The following is a 23,574-nucleotide window of genomic DNA, read 5'->3' on the forward strand; positions in this document are numbered from 1 at the left end:
GCCTGGTCTACATAGTAAATCTAGGCCAGCAGAGGCTACAGAGAGGCCTTGCCTCAAAAAAATAAAACAGGTAAGGGTCTCGGGCTGCCATGTACATTATTAGGTAAGAAGTGTGTGGTTAGGCCAAACCAAGTGGAATCCCAGGTTGCTAAACTATTCCCTATGTTTATATGCCTCAGTATTATTTACTAAGTTTAGAGATAGAAAGGAAATAAACAGCACAACCTATGCTGTCAAGAGTGACAGTGGGCCATTAAGGGCTCTGATTATTGTTTGGGGCAAGACTCTATTACAGCAATAGAGAAACAATAGAAAAAACAGGGGAAATTAAATAGAAAGAGAACAATAGAGACAAAAGGAGGAGATAAGGCAGCTACAACCAAAGGTAGGATGAAGAGAAAATGGTAAAGAAATGCAATCAAACAAATAAAACTCCAACATTAGGACATTCAGAACAAAAAAAAGAAGGAAGGGGTAAAAGTATGACAAAGCTGGCTACCTTAATTGAAATTAGTTATAAATAAGCAGAGTATAAGAAGTGAAAGGAAACTGGATGGGGTCACATAGTGTGTATGTAGTTCCTGGTCTGGGTAGGGGTGCAGCACCTATCCCTGTGTGGGGTCTCTCACTTGGAACTGGGCTGCCTCTCTGCAGTTCCTCACATAATTGTGGATGCTGGGCCTATCTCTATTGGTCCATTCCAGTTTATGGCTCAGACCACATTTACACCCTAGCAAATACTGTCCTATTCTGATTCAACATTTTCTTCCCTCTAGGTAGAGGTTTTCTATAGCCCTGGCCTTAGAGTATAACCACTTGCTCTGGTTTCCCAAAGTGTGATAGATAGGACCTTTCCTCTATAGGCACTTCGCCAACCCAGCAGGGGTCTTTAAGAGATGTAATTTGTGATTTTAATAGTGCTCATCACAACTTCTGTTTTGAAACACAATGTTCTCCTGAATTCCATAATCCTATACCATCTTGATTTTCATCACTTTTGTTTGTTTTCTAAGCCTCTATTTCATAAATGTGGGTGTTTTTCCAAGGCTTTTGGTTCAGCCTGCTTCTTTTTTACATTTATTGTGGGGGGAGCACATGTGTGTGCCACACATACATTGTGGAGGTCAGAGGACAACTTGTAAGAGTCATTCTTTTCTTCTGCTTTGTGGGTTCCATGGATTGAACTCAGGTCATCAGCCTTGGCAGCAAGTCCCATTACCCATTGAACCATCCTAACAGCCCTCACCTGCTTCTCTAAATTCTCTGCTATAGTGGCTTCAGTTGTCTACTAAAGTAACATCTAAACTTTAGAAATAACCTGCATTTGCCAGCCATATACATGCACGGTTCATTAGGAAAGAACTGCAGTAAATATTTTAGGCTATGGGCTACATAGAGTTTTAGATCAACTACTCACTTCTTCTGGTATAGGATGAAAACAGCCATAGACAATAGATAAACAGGTCAACACTGAAATTTTATTTATATAGTTTTTACAGTGCAAAATAATATTTTCAATCATTTTTGTTTAAAGATGAGCCAGTTTAAGTCCAAATGCTTATCCTAAATTTAATAAATATAAATAATATTTCTCATTTTTCTTTTACCTATCACTTACCTTTTCAAATGATGCTACCATTTTTACATGCTCAGTTTTTCTCTGGTTAGTAAAGTCAGTGGAGTCTTCTTAACATGGCATTCTAGGCCTCTTCTTCCTTTCTGCTAAACAAGCATCTCTGACTAAGAGAAATTACCAATAATCAGTTCTTCTTCATTGTACATCTTTCAACTTTGTTAGGTAGTTTTATTTTTCTTTGACATACACTGAACACCATTACCATTACTGAAAAACAATAAAGCTATTTTTTAATGTTGAAGAAAATATATTCATGAGCATAGTAAAATAAAGCATATATTTGGTAAATCTTAGGTCTTCTACAGAATTCAACAGTGAACAATGTAAACATTAAAAATTGCAGTCAGTGGTTTCAAATAAGAAAGGTACGTTCAGGTAGTTTACTCTTAAAAGTGTAGTGGTAAAGAGAGGACATAGAGTACCTTTAAAAGGTTACTGGGTTGACGGGCTTGGAACGATGGCTTAGCAGTTAAGAGCCCTTATTGCACCTCCAGAGGATGCAGGTGGATGCAGGTTCAGTTCCCAGCACTCACGTGGTGGCTAACAGCTGTCCCTAACTCCAATTTCAAGGCATCGAATGTCTTCTTCTGGTCTCCAGACATGCACGTGGTGCCTTTACATACATGCAGGCAAAGCACTTATACATGTAATTTAAAAATCAGTAAAATCCTTTTATAAAAATTTACTGGGTTGAAGGAAAGTTCTTAAAATATTAATAGCAATGGGGTACAGGCTAGAAACAGCTCTACCCTGCCACCTGCAACAGCATAAGGAATTTCTTTGGGGAACCTCAACTCTGAGGAAGCTGGGATTCTGGGCTTTGATGAGAATAGCATTGTAGGGTGAATCAGTATGAAGCAGAGTTAGACTTTATTAAAAAGGGACTTTATGGGGCTAGAGAGATGTCTCAGCAGTTAAGAGCACTGGCTTTCTAGAGGACCTGGGTTTGATTCCCAGCACCCACATGGTAGCTAACAACCATCCTTAATTTCAGTTTCAGGGAATCTGATGCCCTCCTCCAGCCTCCATACGCTCTGTAATATATGGGTGAACTTTCATACACGTAAAAATAAAAGTAACTCCCTAAAGACTAGCTCTCATAGTTTTGGAGGACACTATGCAAGCTGCTAAAGGGAAAAAAAAAAAAAATCCATCAGTGGTCCAACCCCAGCTTTAAAGCCTAGCCACAACAATGACTGGCACAGCAAACTCTATTGGTGCAGTAGTAGCACTTTTAACAGGGGAAATCAACAGCTACCTAATTGAACTTAAAGCCCACTCAGTGGGAGGGAACTTATATGTGGCACTTATAAACAACCAAATAGAAAACCCAAAGTCTGTCATATCCCTAGACAAATGTAATTTCTTACTATATGTTAAACATGGACCCTTATATTTACAAACAAGTATGCCATTACCACTCATCAAGGAAGTTTCTTTTGCAACAGGTGGAGCCTATTACATAGCTCCACAGCTGGTCATACACAGAGATTAAGTGTCTTTGAGATGCCCAGCCCTAAGTGACACAGCTACAATGAAACCTCTACACTTAAAGCTCATGGAACATAATGGAATTCTATGGGTAGAGAGAATACTAGTGCATCTCTTGACTCTCATCAGTAATACTCCCTCGTGTAGTGGATGGCAATGAACACAAAAGCCCACGAATGGCTAAAGTATAGAAAATGAGAGTCTGCCAAGTGTGAGTCCTTAGACAGGACTGCTATATCAAACCACCCATCCAGGGATCAGGAACTATTGCAGAGGAGAAGAAAGATTGTAAGAACCAGGGGAAGAGGTGTATGACCATACGTAAACAGGGTCTTAACAGGCTCCTGGGACCTTGCTTATATTAACTTACAGCAATGGTGTCAGCATGTATAAGAGCCATGCAAACTCAGACAAAAACCCAGAATAGAACTTTGGAAATGGGCAGCCAATCTTAGCCAAGGAACTATTGGCAGCTGACTACTGCTGAGTGAGGGTGAATTTATCTTCTTTAAGGGAGTGGCTCTAGATAGACTGACTAAATCCCAGTGGATGAATTTGCACTGAGGGATATCTGTGTATAATAACTTGACTCAATAGGCCTTAACATATGTATGTATGTGCATATATATACATATATGTTGTGTGTGTGTGTGTGTGTGTGTATATATATATATATATATATATATTATATGACAATGCATGAAATCTGGTAGGGGAGCTATAGGAAGGGTATGGATGGGGGAAGGGAGTATAAAAATGATTGAAATGTTTTGTGTAAAATGCACAGAAATTCAATAAAAATATACTTAAAAAAATGAAAATAAAAGTAAATAAAATACAAAGGGACTTTATGTGACCAAATACCTGACATGAAGTAACTTAATGGAGGAAGGGTTTATTTCTTTTTCAACATACTTTTCTACTCAACAGCTGCTTTAATGCTTCCTCAGAGTTTCATTTCCATCTTGATTTATTTTTTTCTGTTTTGGTGAGGATATTTGTTCTCACACAAACCAGCATATTCAGAACATGTTCTCTGGTTTTAAACCTTCTCAAAACCAAAATGGCCAGTAGACAGACTGCTTTTGCATGTAACCCACATGATCCCTGAGCCAATCTTCAGGTCTTCCTTGAGACAAGAAAAGCCTACTAAATGATTAGTTATTTTCTTATACTAACACATAATATTTGTAGCTACTTATCTGTGTATACCAGGAAATAATTAGTGCGGGAATTTGGCTTTCTTTCTTACTAAGTGAAGAATTTATTCATTTAAAATGAAAACTCTTAATAACTACTGATATGCTAGAATTTGTTAATGGAAAAACATGTAAACTCTATAAAGTCACATATGTGCATATGTACATACATACAAATATATATTTATTATCTGTATAAATATGTTTGATATATTTTTAAAAAGAGAAGGAACTTTAAAATCTTAGAGTTTTTATTCCTTAGCTTCATATGCAAATGACCTATTTTCAAATACTGTCTTTATTTTCAGTTTAATGACAGAATGGCGTTTTTCTCGAGGAGTACAAGAACAGACCAAAGCTTTCCTTGATGGTTTTAATGAAGTTGTTCCCCTTCAGTGGCTACAGTACTTTGATGAAAAAGAACTGGAGGTTAGGCGCTTCTGTTATGCTATTGTAGGGAATGCTCCTGGGGGGAGTGGGTGAATTTTCTGTTTCCTTTCCCTTTATCCCATTACCTTACCTCTCCTCTCGTTTTAGTGTTGTTTGTTTGTTTATTTGTTTGTTTGTTAAAGACAGGGTCTGGACATTTGCCCAGAATGGCCTTGAACTCAGGACCCTTCTACCTTAGCCTCCCTGGTTCTGGGATGTTAGCTGTGCTCCACTCAGTTTGGCTTGTTTTGTGCTTTCCTACAAGAATGTTCACAGAGTTTTGTACAATATTGAATCTTCTCATTGTCTAAGTGTTTCTGTGACATTAATCCTAGCATTGGATGAGTGTATGCCTTGATTCCATCTGTGATGTCATAAGGATGATGGTGTCATAAAGACAATATATTCAATCACTGTCACCTGTTAGGGATTATAATGAGGGATTTAAACATTATTAATAATTTCAGGAAGTTTCAGAAATCTCAATTGAGAAGTGAATTGCTTGAAACATTAGATTTTAAGATGATGAGTGGCCCTAATTGTATATAGGTAAGGTTGTTAGGAATTTATCAGAAGTTGTTTGTGGATTATATAGAATAAAGAACATATAAAATTTGCTTTCTTAATGATTTTTAAGCATGCAGCTTGGTAATATTATAAGCCTATCATTGTAAATCCAGTCTCCAGAACTTGCTTCTTATAAAACTAAAGCTCTCACGCGTTAAACATGAGCTCCTCATGTCCCCCAGGCCCTAGCATCCACTGCTCTATTTTTATGAATTGAGCTAGTGAAATGAAATCTCTTATAAGTGAAATCATGTAGTATTTGGGTTTTTGTGACTTTATTTCACTTAACATAATGTCCTCAATGTAGCATGTGTCAGAATTTCCTTCCTTTTAAAGGCTGAATAATTTTCTCATAAATATGTCAGAAAAAGTTAAGAAATATAACAAAATAACAAGTATTGTTTACTAAAAACCCAGAATATTGCTCAGAAAAATTAAAGATCTAAATAATGAAGACATTTAGCATGGTATATATATTGGAAGGCTCAATATTGTTAAAATGTCAGTTATCTCCAATTGATCTATAAACACAATCTCTGTCAATGTCTCAACAGAACTTTTTCCAATAGAAAATGATAGGCTGATTCTAAAATTATGAGGAAGCACAGAGGCTCTAGAATAGCCAAAATCATTTTTTTTAAAGAGCACACTTAAGGGATATACAAATCCTAATTTGTGCCACATAGGCAAGTCTAGAAATAGAACCCAAAATATACTGTCAAATTATTTTCAACAAAAGTGCTAAAATATTTTAGTGAGAAAGAGGAAACCATGCCAACAAATGATATTGAAACAACTGGACATTCATATGAAAGAACATTAACTTTGGCCCGTACCTTAGCCATAAACAAAGATTAATTGTAAATGAATGTTAACTATAAATGTGAAAGCCCAAAAGAAAACAAAAGGGAAAAAAATCCTAAAGTTTGGATAGTGTTGGTAGTTTCTCATGTTATCATATTAAATGTATGTCTGCCTCATGTCCTAGTAAATCCTCTATTAGATGTTTGTGCAAGTGAAATGAAATGCATATTTACACAAACGCTTGTACATAAATATATTATTTGTGTTATAGGGAGAAGTTTCTTACAGAAACTTTTTTTAAAAAGCAGTAGCTAGTTGAGCATGGTGGTGTACATCTTTAATCCCTGCACTTGGGAAGCCAACTTGGTCTGGTCTCCATAACGAGTTCCCAGCCAGCTGTGGCAACTAGAGACTGTCTCAAAAAGACCAAAAAAAAAAAAAAAAAAACCGAGTAACTTAATAAAAAATAATTTCATTACATTTTTCATTCAAAAACTTCTGCTTTTCAAAATACCATTAAGAAGATGGAAAAGGCTAGGGATGGCGGTACACCAGTACTGAGAAGGCAGAAGCAGAGGTTACTATTGATTTTAATTCTTTAGGCCAGTCTGGTGTACATAGTGAGTTCTAGACTAGCCAGAACTGCATAGTAAGACCCTGTCACTGGAAGGAAGGAGGGGAGGAAAACACCTATAATAATAGGAGAAACTCTTTTTACAAACTGTTCTATCCAGAACATATTGGTGTATGTATGCTTGTGATTTCAGCAGTCTAGAGGTCAAGGTAAGGAAGGTTGTAAGGTCAATTTGTGCTACTTAGTGAGCTGGAGGCAAGGCCGGGTTACATAGCAAGACATTTTCTTAAAAAAAAAAAAAAAAAAAAAAAAAAAAAATTAAACCGATAATGAAATAACACTATGAATATGATGTTGTTTTGAGACTGTTTCATATTGCCCACAAAAGCTTCAAACTCTAACTATATAGCTAAGGATGACCATGCACTTCTGATTGGCCTTCCTCTGCCTCCTTAGTGTTGGGATTACAGGCGTATACTACTGCACCCAGTTTATGTAGTGCACAGGCTGAAAACCAGGGCTTCATGCATTCTATGCAAGACTTCTAAGCTGAGCCGCATCCCCAGCCTGGTAGTTTCTTACAATCTGAAATGTATATGTGCTTAGTGCCCCAGTAAGTCCATTATTAGGTATTTTCCCAAGTGGAATGAAATACAAAATACAAATACTTCTACATAAATGTTCTTTGGAACATTATTCATCAAAGTCCCAAACTGAAAGCAACCTAGGTGCCCATCAAGTGACTAGGTAAACAAATTGTTACATATTCATATAATAGACTACTACCTAATGATATGAAAGAATAAACTACTAGTACCCACAACAATACAGATATGTCAGTGGCAGTGTAGAGGACAGAAAAGTGACTGTGTGTACCATATTTGGCAAAGATGTATTTGTGCATTTGTGACATTCTCAAAAAGAGAAATGCAAATGGTGAAATCCTTACACCTAAAGCCAAAGAGGATTTTGCCTAACCCAAAGAGATATAGTGAAATTATTCTTGAAATTATAGCTCAAAATCCCAGCACTCAGGAGGCAGAGGCAGGCCGCTTCCTGTGAATTCAGGGCCTTCCTGGTCTATATAGCAAGATTCAGGCCAGGTGGGGCTATAAGGAGACTCTGTGTCAAAAAAGACCAAAAACAAAAATCAACAAAAAAAGAAAGTATAGCTCAAAATTGACTTATAACAACTATAATAAGGGCTGGAGAGATGGCTCAGCAGTTAAGAGCACTGGCTGCTCTTCCAGAGGATCTGGGTTCGGTTCCTAGCACCCACATGGTGGCTAACAACCATCCTTAACTCCAGTTCCACAGGAATCCAATGCCCTCTTCTGATCTCCACAGGCATTGCATGCCACAGGTACACAACATACACGCAGGCAATATACTCATACACATGAAATAAAAAAAAAACTATAATAAATATTATATAGTTTATTATGCTTAAAGTGAAGTGGTTCTTGTCCCTGATGTAATAATAAGATGGGGCTATTTGAAATTTTCACATGTGTAGAATGTTTTATTCTCACATGAATGACTAACAAGAGATGAGTATATTCTTTTTTTTTGTTTTTTTGTTTTTTTTGAGACAAGGTCTCTGAAGCCCCAGCTTGCTTGGAATTCACTATGTAGACCAGGCTGGCCTTGAACTCATCAAGATCCACCTGTCTCTGCCTACCAGTGCTGGGATTAAAGGCATGTGCCACCACGCCTGGCTTATTTTTCATTTTAAAATACATAAAATAGCAGATTTAAAAGGAGCAGCAACAGCTGGGCATGGTGGTGCATGCCTTTAATCCTAGCAGAAGCAGGCAAATCTCTGTGAGTTCAAGGCTGGCCTGGTCTACATAGAGAGTTTCAGGCCAGCTGGAGCTACGCGGAGACCCTGTATTTAAAAAAAAAAAAAAAGAAAGAAAAAAGTGACATATATTTAAGTTTGAAACCAGTCAACAATTTAGATACTTCATTTGAATCTGTGTATATAGCAAAAAGATAGGCTTGAAGATTTTAGCTAACTCCAGATAGTTCTATTGAATTTAGTGAACATGGACAAAATATGTTATATTATCACAAATTTTTTTGGATTTGCTTACTGTGATCCTTGTTTGTGGAGCATATAGCTGTTCACATAATTATGCCATGTGCATAAATATGTCTCAGAAAATGCCAGCCATCATTCACTAAGTCTTTGTTGTGGCTTGATACTGTGCCTATTTCCCAGGTTATGCTGTGTGGAATGCAAGAGGTAGACCTGGCAGATTGGCAGAGAAATACTGTTTATCGACATTATACAAGAAACAGCAAGCAAATTATTTGGTTTTGGCAGGTATTTACTTTATCTTTTTTGAAACAAACCTTTCAGAGAAAATGTTATCATAAAATGTAGATTTAAGGTCGCTTATTTATTAATTTATTTTTTGAGACTGCTTTTGGACTTAGGTTTTAGTCTTCCAAGTCTAAATCAAAGTGTTTCTTTTTCTGTTGCTTCTTTCGCTATTTTCTAATGAAGGTATGAATAGTCTTTAGTGATTATCAAAACTATTCTGTAAATTCTGCTTGATTCTCGAAGTGAGGGAGTATGTGGTTTTATTTGGTTGGTTTTGGATTTCTGGGAGCTGTGCATTAAGATAGGACCTAGCTGGATAGCCTAGGCTGGTCTTAAATTTGCCTTCTTGTCTCAGCTCCCCCAGACCACTATATCCACCCAGGAGTATATTTTTAATGAAAAGGTCAATGCAGGTATTTAATTCCGCTCAAGGTAATAATATGCAGAATAATTAGTATAATCTAGAGGATAATGTACAAGAATGACTTTTACTTGTTCTCATTGTGCTTTGGCTTAAACTGTGACAGGGTAGTCTCAGAACATCCAAGTATACCATATGTGCTGGATAGCTTTAGTGTCAACTTGACACACCTGGGTTGAGGGAGCCTCAATTGGGAAATTGCCTCTATTGGATTGGCCTGTGGCCATGTCTGAGGGGCATCTTCTTGATGAGTGATGTGGGAGGGCCCAGCCCACTGTGGGTGGTGCCACCCTTGGGCAGGTGGGCCTGTGTTGCATAAGAAAGCAGGCTGAGCAGGGGCCAGGGGAGCAAGCCTGTAAGCAGCGTTCCTCCATGGCCTGTGCTCCAGCTCCTGCCTCTAGGTTCCTGCCCTGAGTTCCTACCTTGGGCTCCCTGATGAACTGTGACCTGGGAGATGTAAGACAAATAAACCATTTCCTCCCCAAGTTGGTACTGGTCAGAGTGTTTTGTCACAGCAATGAAGAACAAACTAAGACACCATACTAATCATTTTCATACTAATCTTTAAGGACATTTTGTTTTGTTTTGTCTTTTTTTGTTTTCTTTTGATTTGTTTTTTGAAACAGGGTTTCCCTGTAGCCCCCAACTGGCCTAGAACTTGGTCAGGCTGTCCTGGATCTCACAGAGATCTACCTACCACTGCCTCCTAAATGCTGAGATTAAAGGCATGTGCCACAGCACCTGACTCTTTAAGTATATTTTAATAGATGTTTTGTTTTATGTGAAGATTTTAAATCTCTAGTCTATTAAATACATTAGTATTTTACTAATTGACACTCATTTGAGCAACTTAATGACTGGACTTTTGGTAGCTTTCACATTCAGATGAAAAGATGAGTTTTATCATGTAAAATTTTTCCAAAAGGTGCATCTTTTCATAAGGATGGGTGTCATTACTTTATTGCATAATATTTTAAAGTATAGACACTTCTAGAAATCTTTCTTAAGGTATACATGAACTTGTGCAAAATGGCATGTAACAAGGTGTTTAATGTAACAATTGTATGCTAACAGAAATACTGAAAAAGATGGGCATGGTGATGTATGCCTTTAATATCAGCAGTCAGGCAAGCAGACATCTGTGAGTTGGAGGCCTGCCTGGTGTACCTAAGGAGCTGTAGGCCAGCCAGAGCTATGTAGTGAGAGACCCTGTTTCAAAAACGAGAGGGAAGAGAAGGGAGGGAAAGGAAAGAAGGAAGGAGGGAGGGAGGGAGAGACTCCCTGAATGAATAAAGAACAAAATGTATTTTCTGTATGGTAAAAATGTATACTATATAGATATGCCATCTGTGAAAGGCAGGAAAGGGGGAGAGGAAGAAAATAGGAAAGAAATTTAGCAGCTTGAGCCCAAGCGGAGACAGCAGTTTTTAAAGCTAATATTTAAACCTAGTATTTATAGGTGTGTGGGAGTCAATCTACTGTCAATCCTGAAATACCTGAATTGCCTATTATGCATAGTACATTTATTTCCTCTCCGGGTGCTTTACTGTCTCATTAAACTTTATATTCCCTCTGTTGGACATTTGTGTCTACCTAGGTAAGGAACTTAAGGTTATATAGATCCAAATGAATATTTGTGTTTTGAACTGCATTTTAAGAAAGAGATAAAGTTTATGTCAGACTTGGCAATAAGACTTCTCTTGCCTTGATGGACCCTATGCCTCAGCACAATTCTATGAACAGTGTTTGGACTGAATTAGCAAAGCATTTTTGTCTATGGTTAGCTTAGCTGTTATTTAGCCACTTTCTCATTGCTGTGACTAAATATATGACAAGAAAACAGTTTAAGGAAGAAAGACTTATTTTGGCTTACAGTTTGAGAGTACCACCAGCTATTACGGCAGGGAAAGCATGATGTCAAGAGTGGCTCACAGCTGTGACCCTGGAAGCTTGATCATTGCCATAAAGCTCAGAAAGTAGAGGGGGCTTGCTCCTTTTCCCCTTTTTATTCAGTCAGGGACCTAGTCCATGGGATGGTACCACCCTCATTCAGGGAGGGTCTTCTTCCTTAAGTTAATTCTCTCTGGAATCGCTGTCACAGACTAGCCCAAAGGTGTGGCTCACTAATGCCCTAGACTTTTAATTAATCCACTAATGTCAACACTGAAAATTAACCACCGAGGTGTATCCACTGTTTTAAAATTTCTATTCTCAAACTGCACTCTCAAGTTCCTGGCTTTCTGTTGTATCCAAATGAACCTAATCTATATTTTACCTTATTTCCTATTAACAACCCTCTTTTAAAAGAACTTGTCAGCAGACTAGTTAATTTTAAAGAAATGTGTGCTTTGGTTTTTCAGATATTAGTGAAGAACATAGAAAGTTGGAAGAATAGTAGGAGAACATAACCACAAACTACTGAGGAAAGCAGTATCAGGGTGGTTATTTGTTTTTGTAGATTAGAAGGGAGGGGTGATTGACTGGGCTTAATTGTAGGTTAGAGCTCACTTTAACTTGGGTTCAAAATGCCAGTTCTGCCACTTTTTAGCAGTCTGGAAAGATAAATTACTTAAACTCTGCAGACCTCCATTTCCTTAGAAGTACAGTGAGGTTACTAGCAATCATAGCTGCCTCAGACTTGTGAAGTCAAAATAAATGAGAAATACATGGGGCAGGGCCCTCAGGAAGAGATCGCCAGTAAGCTATAATCAAAAAGAATTTTACTCTAGTTGTACCTCTTGTTGATATTACTGTAGACAAGTAACTTAATGTTTGTAAGCCTTTCATCGATTTCCTGTCAGTGTGATAGATATAATAATAGTGGCAGGTCATTGTGCAATATTGTCAGGATTAACTGAAATAAGAGCTACGGTATACTTAAATGGTAAATTGTACACCATTTTTTTTATCACATTATCATCTGAATCAATTTGTTAAATATAGTTTTAACTTCTTCAGCTGTCCACTCTTCATTACTAATGAGAATTTGGCCATTACTTTATATTAAAGTACATTTGATTTTTTTTTTTCTTGTTGTTGTTGTTGTTGTTGTTATAGTTTGTGAAAGAGACTGATAATGAAGTAAGAATGCGACTATTGCAGTTTGTCACTGGAACCTGCCGCTTACCTCTTGGAGGATTTGCCGAGCTCATGGGTAAATGCAGATTCACTGTAGTTTCTCTGAAAATAGTTTTGTCATAATGGCCATTAGATATACAATAGACTTAAATTGAAGGACTATTATTCTGGGCTATTATGTAAAACTTCTACCATACAGGGGGAAACCTGAGTGGTTAAAATCAAAGGCATTTGTGAGACAAAAATAAGTTTCCTTATAGAGCCTAGATGGCTCTTGTTTTATGGCACAGGGTGATTGTGAAGACAGGAACATTTTGTAGAAATACTTTCTGTCAATGTAATTCTTATTGCAGTAACTGTGCAGCACCAAAAGGCTTTCCCATGCAGAAGCAGATTATATTATGAATTTATGTATCAGAGTATAACAAATGTGGCATGTTTCTATTATCTAACTTGTCAAAATAAAAAAAAATTTACAGGGGTAACCAGATAAATATTGTCTTATTTCCCTGATTTAGGAAGTAATGGGCCTCAAAAGTTTTGTATTGAAAAAGTTGGCAAAGACACCTGGTTACCAAGAAGCCATACATGGTAAGTTCAGTAATCCTAAATAGGAAGGTGAATGCCAGAGTTTTCTTTTGTTTTTGGAAGCTTATAAGATCCATTATAGCTACTTATTCATAGTCAGAATTTCATCTTTGAGAGCAGGCTAATAGAGCATTTTATACTAAATGTTTTAGAATTAGTTTTTGCAGGTTAATAGAAATACTTAGAAAGGACTCCATTGGTTCAACAGATATTTAGATTACTCCTCATGTGACGAGTAGAATTTCTCCTTGCCTTTTATAAGCTTTCCAACTCTGATAGAGCACAAAAGAGAAACAGATAAACAACTAGAAAGCAAAAGAATACTGTAATAAAGAATCATTGGAACGAATGTTCTGTGGATTGGAGTAGTCAGCGAGATTTCTGAGAAAGGGTAATGTTTACTTTAAGTTTAATAAACAGTATGGTGTGGGAAGAAATCGAAGACAGTTCTTTGGACAGAAATTCTAAAGAAAGCAAAAACCCTAACGTATGATTTTTTTTTTTTTAAGAAGTAAAAACTGATGATGTGATTGGAACTTAGTGAACCAGAAGATATGAAAAGAATTGGGAAATGCAGGTGGGAGGGCTACATAATTTAGCCCCTATTACTCCTACAAACAATTTATAAATTTCAGTAAAAGGAAAATTAAAAGCTTTGAAGAATTAGAAATAGCAAATAATGGGGTTCAAGAAAAATCCTCTGGTCACAGTGTAGTGAAAGGATTGGATGAAAAAGTAAAAATGCAGGGAACCAGTTACATGAATGTTATATCAGCCAAACCAATGAGAGCTTCGGAATAAGCGGACATCAAAACCATTTTCATCCGAAGCTATGATTTGGCTTTTTATTGTTCTGGTTTTTATAGTTGTAGTGCAGACATAATAGTGACTAAAACTTACTAGTACCTTAGGAGAAATAAAAGCAATAGTACCATGCTGTTCCCTATATTCTTCAGCAACACCTATTTGAAAAAAAAAAAGAAAAAAAGCCAGTACTTTATGAAGCACTAAATAACTGAATATTATTAAATTTATTAATGATGCTTTAGGCTTTTCTTATGTTAAATTTATCGGTGTATATTCATTGTACATAGTGGTGAGGTTTGATGAAGACATTTTCATATAAGTATACCATGTATTTTGACCAAGTTCATTCCCTGTACTTCCCCTTTCTCTACCTACCCCCTTCTATTACTCCTTTATTCCTGCAGTCTTGTATCGACTTTCATATTCTATATACATGTCTTATAATCTAGTACCTATAAATGAGAGGACATGTGCTATTTGTCTTTCTGAGCCTTACTTTAATGTGATGATCTCTGAGTACATTTTCCTGCAGATGATTATAATTTTGTTCTTTATAGTGTAATAAAACTGTTACAGATTTTCTTGATCCATTCATCTGATATAGACTGATGCTATTATAACTTGGCTTTTGTGAATATTGTTTAAATAAACAAAGATATACAAAAATCACTGTAGTATGCTGACTTAGACCTTTAGGTACATACCTAGGAATGGTGTAACTAGGTCATCATATGGTAGTTCTAATGATGACCTAGTTTTTTGAGAAACCTCCATACTGATTTCCATAGTGGATAGATTATTCCACCACCAGTATATAAGGGTTCTGCCTTCCTCACATCCTCACTAGCATTTGTTCTTTTTTTCATGATAGCCATTCTGACTGTGGTGAAGAATAATCTCAATGTGGTTTTAATTTGTATTTCCTTGGTGGCTGCAGATGTTGAACATTTTTTTCTATATTCACCATTTCTACTTCATGTTTAGAGGTCTGTTTATTTCATGAATTCAGTTGTTTGGCTTTCTCTCTCTATCTATATCTATATCTATATCTATATATGCACACACATACACACACACACACACATATATATATATAAGTTCTGTCATAGTGTATAGCTGGCAGTGATTTTCTTCCATTTTGTAGACTGTCTGTTCACTCATTTGTTTCCTTTACTCTTCAGAGCTTTGTTAATTTCATGCAATCCTGTTTATCAATTCTTGGTTTCTTTTCTTGAGTTACTGGAGTCCTTTCAGGAAAATCCTCTATAGTGAAGTATTTTCCCCCATGCATTCTTCTAGCAGTTTCAAAGTTTCTGGTGTTACATTAAGTATATGATCCATTTTAAATTGATAGTAGGTAAAGAGCAAGAAATATGTATCTAATTTTATTTCTCTACATAGGAGTACCTAGTTTTGCCAGCACTATTTGTTGAAGAAGCTATCTTTTCTCCACTGTGTAGTTTTGGAATTTTTATTAAAAGTCAGGTGACTTTAGCTGTGTGGGTGTATTTCTGGGTATTCTATAATTTTAGTGATGCATATGTTTGTTTTTGTGCTGTTTTTGTTATTATTACTCTGCTGTGTAACTTGAAATTGGGTGTGGTGATACCTACAGCATTGTTCTTTCTGCTTAGGACTGCTTTGGCTTATCTGAGCTCTTTCGCGCTTTTCATATGCATTTTAAGATTGAGTTTTCTATTTCTGTGTAGAATGCCTTGGAATATCAATGAGGATTACATGAAATCTGTAGATTGCTTTCAGTATTGTTGCCCTTTTCACTATATTTATTTCACTAGTTCATGAGCATAAGAGGGTTTTCCATTTTTTAGGGTCTTCTTCAGATTCTGTCATCAGTATTTTTAAATGTTCATGGTAAAATCTTTCACTTCTTTGGCTAGGTTTATTTGTAGTTGGTTTTTGTTTTGCTTTAAAGCTATTGTGAGTGAAACTGCTTGCTTGATTTCATTCCTAGCAAGTTCATTATTACTAGAAATGAAAGCTACTGCTTTTTGTGTGCTGATTTTGAATTCTGCTACTTTGTTGAAAGTGTTTTAGTTCTAAGTATTTTCTCATGGAGTTCTTATGGTCTCAACATACAGGATCATACTGTCTGCAGATAAGGATACTTTAACTTCTTCCTTTTCTGTTTGTATCCTTTTGTTTCTTTTATTGCTCTGGCTAAGTCTAAAAGGAACTGTACTGAATAGAAGTGGAGAAAGTGACATTCATGTCTCTTGGTTTTTGTGGAAATGCTTGGATTTTTCCCATTTACTATGTTGACTGAACATTTGTCATTTTCAGTCCTTTATTATATTGAGGTATGTTGCTTGTATTCTTAGGTTCTTCAGGCCTTTTCTTTTGAAGGGATCTTGTACTGTGAGAGGCCTTTTCTACTTCTTGAGATGATCATGTGATTTCTGTCCTTGAGTCTGTTAATGTAAGGAATTAAATTACTGGGTTGCATATTTTGTACATCCTTGCTTTCCTGGAGTCTGCAAATGAGGATACTTTGACTTCTTCCTTTCCTATCTGTATCCTTTTGTTTCCTTCTTCTATTGCTTCTTTCATAGACTTGTTTTAGTTGGGAAACTTTGATTAATCTATTGAAATTGTTTATATCCTCTTGGTCTAATTTTGGTAAGTCATATATGTTAAGACATTTATCTGTTTCTCCTAAGTTATCCAATTTAGTACAGTATAGGTTTATAAAATACTCCCTGATGATTTTCTGAATTTTTTTGGCATCTGTTGTAACATTTACCTTTTTACCTCTTTATTAATTTAGGTCTTCCCTCTTTTAGCTAAGGATTTGTTTTTTTTTGCTGATCTTTTCAAAGGACCTGTTTTTTAATTTTGGTCTTTTCTGAGACAGGGTCTTCCCATAGCCCTAGCTGGTCTAGAATGCCCTATAACTAGGCCAGCCTTGAACTCACAGAGATCTGCCTGGGTCTACCTCCCAAGTGCTGGGATTAAAGGTATGCTCCATCACACCCAACTCTCAGAGGACCTTTGTATTGCTTTTCATTTCAATTTCTTTGATTTTTGCTTAGATCTTTACTATTTCTTTCCATCTACTGATTTGGGGTTTGTTTTTCCAGGGCCCAGGATCCAAAAATGTATCATTAAGTTACTGAGATCTCATTTTTAATCTAGGCATTTATAACTATACTCTTCCCCCTTAAAGCAGCATTCATTGTTTGCTGCAAGTTGTTACATTGTATTTTCATAATATTTTTGAATTTTAAAATTTCATCAATGACCCTTTCATTGCTTGATACTGTATTGTTCAGTGTCACGATTTTGCATATTTTCTGGAGCTTGTTCTGCTATTGATTTCTAGTTTTATCCTACTGTGATTAGATAGAAGTTATTTCAATTTTCTTGTATTTGTTAAAACTTAACTGACAGGGTCTCTCTATAGCCCCAGCTGGCCTGGAACTCACTATGTAGACCAAGCTGCCCTCGAACTCACTGCCTCTGCCTCCCGAGTGCTAGGATTAAAGGTGTGAGCCACCATGCCTACCTTAATGTGTATTTTACAATCTTTGGGTAGAATATTCCTTAGATGTCTATTAAGTCTGTTTGATCTTTGGTATCAGTATCATTTAACTCTTATGTTTCTTTGTTGTTTTTTTTGCCTGGGTCAGCTGTTTGATGGTGAGAATGGCTACTGTTGCCATCCACTATTACTCAGTTGAGGTCAGTCTGTACCTTTATTTTCAGTAAAGTTTTATGAAATTGGGTGCACTGATGTTTGGTGTGTACTTAATTTAGGGTTTCTATATCCTGTTAAAGGATTGTGACCTTATCAATATGAAATAACCATCTTTATCTCTTCTAATTTTGAAGTCTAATTTGTTAGATACTGGTATGGCTATACCTGCTTTTTCTCTAGCTCAGTTTGCTTGGACTGTCTTTCCATCCTTTTACTGTACACTGTATTTGTCTGTATTAGTGAGGTATGTTTCTGAGAGCAACAAATACATGAGGGCTGTTTTTAAATCCAACCTGCTATTCTATGCCATTTGATTAGACTCTGTTACTCTTTGGACTCCATTACTAGGGGATTGGTGATTTGGGAAGGAGCCATGCTGTCATGTTTGTTTGTTGGGATTTATATACATCTGGGAATAGGATAGTGATTGGATTTTTCGTCATCTGTTTTCTTTCAGTTGAAGTATTTGCTACAGTCAAGTGGGACTAGGTTTTAATAGTGTTGAGTTGTTGTTCCTCCCCTCCAGACTGTGGGTATAGTTTAGTACCTAAACTAGTTAGCATATTAATAGTTCCAGGCATGATCTCCAGCACCACTCGAGGAATAGAATACTAATGCAGTAGCAACCCCAAGTGATGAATAGACCTCATAACAGTTGGTTAAGAATAATTGCTTCCTTAATTTCAGTAACTTTGGGGGAGTAAAGGAACAAGGATAATACAATCTATATTAGGGAATTAGTTGTAGAGTAGGAATGAAAAGAAAATAAGCTGAGTAAGACTGGGAATTGTATGAGCAATAGAGAAATAATAAAGGTGAGACAAATAAATAGAAGTGAGGCGTTAGGAAACTGTTAGTCTAAATAGGGTATGAGGATTACTAAAACTGTAGAAAATTATAATTAGTAAGTATATAAAGGAGTGGATGGGTAAGAGAGAAAAAAAGATGAAGTAGGAATAGGAGGGAAATAGTTTGTAGGTAGAGAAACAGAGAACACAACAGAATCAGTACGGAAAGAAACCAAGTAATCATACAGCGTGTTTGAGCAGTATAAAAACCAAACCAAGTACAAGAGTAAAGGATTATATAATCAGTCAAAAAATGCCCTTTTTGCTTAAAATATCAGAGAATGCCCCTCCCCTCCCTGAGATTTTTGGAGAGTATTATATGAGTACTGTGTTTACATTTCCACCATCCCTCTCCCCACTCCAACTCCTGCCCCACTTCCTCTCAAATTTGACTTCCTTGTTAATGTTATGTGTGTATATATACACATACCTATATATAACCTACTGAGTCCATTTAGTGTTGTTCCTATGTACATGTGTTTAGGGCTGACCACTTGGGATTGGATAACCTACCAGCGGGCTCATCCCTGGAAAAAAAACTGACTTTCCCCTTAATAGCACCCTTTAGTTGCCTGTAGCTCGTCATCTAGGGGTGAGGCCTTGTGAAATTTCCCCCATCCACGTTGCCATGCTGACTGGTGTCATTATGGTTTAAGCAACCATAATGTTGAGATTTCATGGGTGCAACTTCCATGTTATGTCTAGCGGCCACTAGTGTGCAGCAGGCATACTGGTCCTTTGGCTTTCACAATCTTTCCTCCTCCTGTGATTTACTCTGAGATTTAGGTGTAGGGATGCATTGTAGATGGACCAGCTGGGGCTGGGCACCCCACGGTCACTTACTTTCTTCATTTTCAACTATGTGGATCTCTGTGATGGTATCCATCTACTGCATAAAGAAGCTTCTCTGATAAGGGGCAGTTTGCTTTCAGTTGCTGTGATAAAAACACTGACCAAAACCAACTTGGGAAGGAAAGGGGTTATTTGGTTTACAAGCACAATCCATCATCAAGGGAAACCAAGGCAGGAACTCAGGGCAGAAACCTGGAGCAAAGACCATGAATGAGGATAGCTGCTTACTTAAGGCCTGCTCCTCTGGTCCGTGATCAGCTTGCTTTCTTATATAATACAGGGCACCAGGGGCGGCACCTCCCATGGTGGACTGGGCCCTCCTACATCACTCAACAATCAAGAAAATACTCCACAGACGTGGCCACAGGCTAATCCAATGGAAATAATTACTCAATTGAGGTTCTCTTTAACCAAGTGTGTCAAGTTGACAACTGAAGCTATCCAGCACAAGGGGTGAGAGCTACATTTATCTGTGGTTATAAGGACCAGTATTTAAAATACAGCTAGAAATTATATTGGTTTAGGAAAATGGGAAGAGTAGGTTCTCCTTTAGGGACTATAGACTATGTTCTCTCCAGCCACTGATAGTTGGCTAGGTTTACTGCACTTGGCATGAATTCCATGCTGTTGAGCAGGACTTAAGTCTAATTAGACACAGCTATTGGTCACCCCTAGAATAAAAATCCCACTATCACAGCATTGGGGATATCTGGCCTGGCCAGTCATTGTTGTGGTTTATATGTTTTACAGATGGGTATAATTATTGATTGCTTTTCTCACTTAGCAGATTACATAGCATCTTCTAATACTATGAAAGCAAGTCCCCTCCCTTAGATATCTTATATATTTACCTCTGCTGGTGGGATAGCCTGGTCAGTCTTGTGTCTCCATTCAAACCTGTTTGGCCAGATGTGTTGGTGGCTATGCAATTTCTCAGTGAGAATGATGAAGATTGACTGTATGGTTGAATTTCTACCCATATCAGCAGACACTAGCTATCCCCTTAGGAGTCTGTCAGATTTCTGCATGGGGTGTCACTTCAGAGAACTTACTGAACAGCTCTTGCTTTCCTAGTGTGCTGGCTGGTCACCCCTCTTCCCCCCACATTTCAGTATCTGAGGTCCCAGCTGCTGCTTGTATTTACTTTTGCACCTGGCAGTTTTCCTCTTAGCAGGACTTTGGCTGTTTGTGTCCATAATCTTGAATTCGATTGCTACAGTGAGTTTCAGCTTAGATTGGCTCCCCATGGAGGTGTCACTGGGTTCTGTGGTCCTATAGTTCTTGTCTTCTAGCGAGCAGAGGCATGGGCTTTGCACATTTTTCTCTCCCAAGTGTCTTGACTGCAGTTTCTTTAAGGATTTGCTCCATCCTTGACCCAGTAGTGTTGCAGAACCAGGATAGTGGGTGATCCCCTGGTGTCTGCTACATGCATCTTGTTATTCTCATTCAAAATTTTGTTTTCTCTTCTTTACTTCCAGAAGTTTTTTCTGTTTTGTTTAAGGATCAAAAGTGAGGGGTGGGGCAGTATTCCTCCTACTCTTCAGCTCAGCAGTACTGTAGGTTACCGTGTTATTCCCCTTATATAAATGTGATGTTCAGTATTTATTTTATCTGTTCTTTCACAGTCTGTTCACCGTGATCACCCTTTACCTTTCCATGTGCCTTGCTTCTTTTTTTTAAGTAACGGATAGATTTGTGGGGTTGTAGAACAGTCTTGCTTATATCTACTCCACTATTTTCAATCAATGTATGTCTATTTAACATTATGTAGGGTAAAGTATTAAATTTGCATGAGGCACTTCTACTCACCAGAGAATGAAGGAACATTTCATTCATAGGCAGGTGTTTGAGTCAAAAGCTGAACTAACTTGTCTTTTCATACAAGCCTATACTTGAAAGAATAACAAGTCAGGCTTATTCATTTAGTATTTGGTGGGGTTTTGTTTTTGAGAAATAACAAAGTAAACATATCACTTCAAACAAAACAACACATTTATTGGCAATGGCAAGTTTTCATGGGTTTTTTGGTTTTGGTTGGCTGGTTAATTTGAGACAGGGTCTTGTTAAATAGCTCCAGCTGGCTGTGTAGCCCAGGCTGACATTAAATTCTTGGTTTAATTGCTTCAGTGTCCCAAGTGCTGGTATTATAGGCATGTGTCCACCACATACAGCTAAAAGTTGAAGTTTCTAGCATGAATTAGAATTTTTGAAAATTCACACATACTACCATGAGCTTGATCACTTCCTAAGACTGTTAATAAGTGGTATTAACAAATAAAAATTTTCCTGTTAATTTAGTTAAGTATATGCACATCTAGAACTGTAACTTGGTGAAATAACACTTTCTATGACTACCCAATAGTGTTTCAAAAATCATGTCTGGTAAAAAGATGCATTCGAAGTTCACCAGATTTTACAGAAAGTATAAAAATGTTCTTTGATGATTTCAGGACCCAGATTATGCATAAATTTGTCATTTTATATAATGTCAAATAATAAAATCATCTTATCTAAAAAGATGACTAAAGTATATCTCCACTTTCTAAGTATTTGTGAGATGTTTTCCATAAACTGAACCCAGATTTTCATATATTTATTATTTAATGTGCACCAGCCTATTTTACATAGTGAGTTTTGGGTCAGCAAGAGCTACGAAGTGGGACCTGCTTCATAAAAGGAAAGAAAAAAATGATGCTCAATTCTAATGTAGTATCAATAGATAAAATTCAGCCAAGCTAAGCTGAAACTCACTGGAGCAAGCACATTGAAACAGCTAGAGTCCTTCAAAGAAGAAAACAGCCAGCTGCAAAAGTAAATGCAAGCCCTTCAGAGTTGTATTTTTTTCCAATTAATTATTTAATAACCACATACTTAGAAGAAACATTTCATTACAACAGCACTGACATATTCAATAACAATTTTCTGAGCTAAGATGCATCTTTTTCAAAATTGGCTGTAAACTTTTAGGTTTACAGTTGAATTGTTGCAGTTATACAATATTGTACTCAGTATAAACCCTATAAGACATAAAATTAAATGAGGTAATGTTTTTCACATCTACTAATTATTTTTTTAATCATTTTTAAAATTTTTTAATTACTACATGATTAGAGGAAGCATTTCACTACAGCTTTAACATATTCAGTAACATACTCCAGAGCAAGAGTACATTTCTTTCACAAGTGGATGCAAGTTTCTAGGTTCACAGTAAATACAGTTATACAGTATTGAACTCAGTATAAGCCCTGTAAGATGAAAAATTGAATGAGTTTTTTAACCTTTAAAAAAGGTCTCCATTTCATTTTAGAATATATTGTTCCTTGCAGACTCATTGTTTTTGCTACTAACACTGAGATGTTGGCGCATGCATCTCTAATCTGTGTGCATCTGATTACCACTAGTCATAATCAGTTACACTTGGACCATTGGCACCTGTGTATGTCTATGAAGTCACTGGGTGGATTTTAATGGTAATGTTTATCACCTCTACTAATTAGCATGATGTACATTTCCATTCTTCCTCCTCAAATATATTTTTTGAAAATTTTTGTGTGTGTATCACACAGAACATCCCAAACCATATTATTCGACTATACACCCACTTCCCAGTTGGCACCCTCCCATAGCCTCCCTCCCCCGACTAGAGCTCTTATATTCTGATATCCCTGCTACTGTCTGCTGTGTTGTCAGCACCCCCAGCCATTCCCCACTACTTGCCCTTCTGGTGAATCTAGTCAGCCTATCTAGAGGTCTTTGTTTTAGGAGGGTCAGCTGTTCCTCTTTGAGCAGCAATCAGTTGTCAATACTCCTTTAGATAAGATTAGGGTCTGCTGTTCATTTTCCCAGTTCTGTGCTGGGTTACTATTTGGGAATCCCTTTGTTCACCCTGGCCAACAACTCAATAAGTTGTTGGCATTGTTGCTTGTTATGTAGCCTTTAGCTATGCATATGGACTCTTAAGAAATTATATTGGCCCCTTTAATCTTTGGGTATACTTTCCTTTTGGATGTTTAAGGCCATACAGTTGGCCCTGATAAACCAATTTATTTTTACTCTAAGGTCGTTTGAGGACCTGTTCCTCAGAGATCACATGGGCTTGGGAGGAGCCCCTGGCTCCTTTCTTTACCAGTTCCGCCTATGTGAAGATAAGTCAAAGGTCCTGCTCGACCGTGGTTGGCTTCGCTAGGAAGCATGGAGGAAGTGATTCCTCTGTGTTGACCCTCCTCTTTGTAGACT

At 37.1% G+C, this 23,574-nt stretch overlaps 1 protein-coding gene across 3 annotated transcripts in view; it reads left to right on the top strand.

Annotated features, from left to right (window-relative positions):
* Wwp1 (WW domain containing E3 ubiquitin protein ligase 1) overlaps positions 1-23,574 on the top strand; it is a 123,859-nt gene that overhangs the window by 96,448 nt on the left and 3,837 nt on the right. For all 3 annotated transcript variants that reach the window (XM_017797235.2, XM_017797234.2, XM_008829462.3), the window contains 4 exons: positions 4,635-4,755; positions 8,925-9,029; positions 12,508-12,604; positions 13,047-13,119. In XM_017797235.2, the coding sequence (XP_017652724.1) occupies positions 4,635-4,755; positions 8,925-9,029; positions 12,508-12,604; positions 13,047-13,119 (396 nt within the window). The remainder of the gene's footprint in view (positions 1-4,634; positions 4,756-8,924; positions 9,030-12,507; positions 12,605-13,046; positions 13,120-23,574) is intronic.

The sequence above is a fragment of the Nannospalax galili genome, unplaced genomic scaffold (assembly GCF_000622305.1).
Source record: "Nannospalax galili isolate Female #2095 unplaced genomic scaffold, S.galili_v1.0 scaffold934, whole genome shotgun sequence".
NCBI classification, from domain to species: Eukaryota; Metazoa; Chordata; class Mammalia; order Rodentia; family Spalacidae; genus Nannospalax; species Nannospalax galili.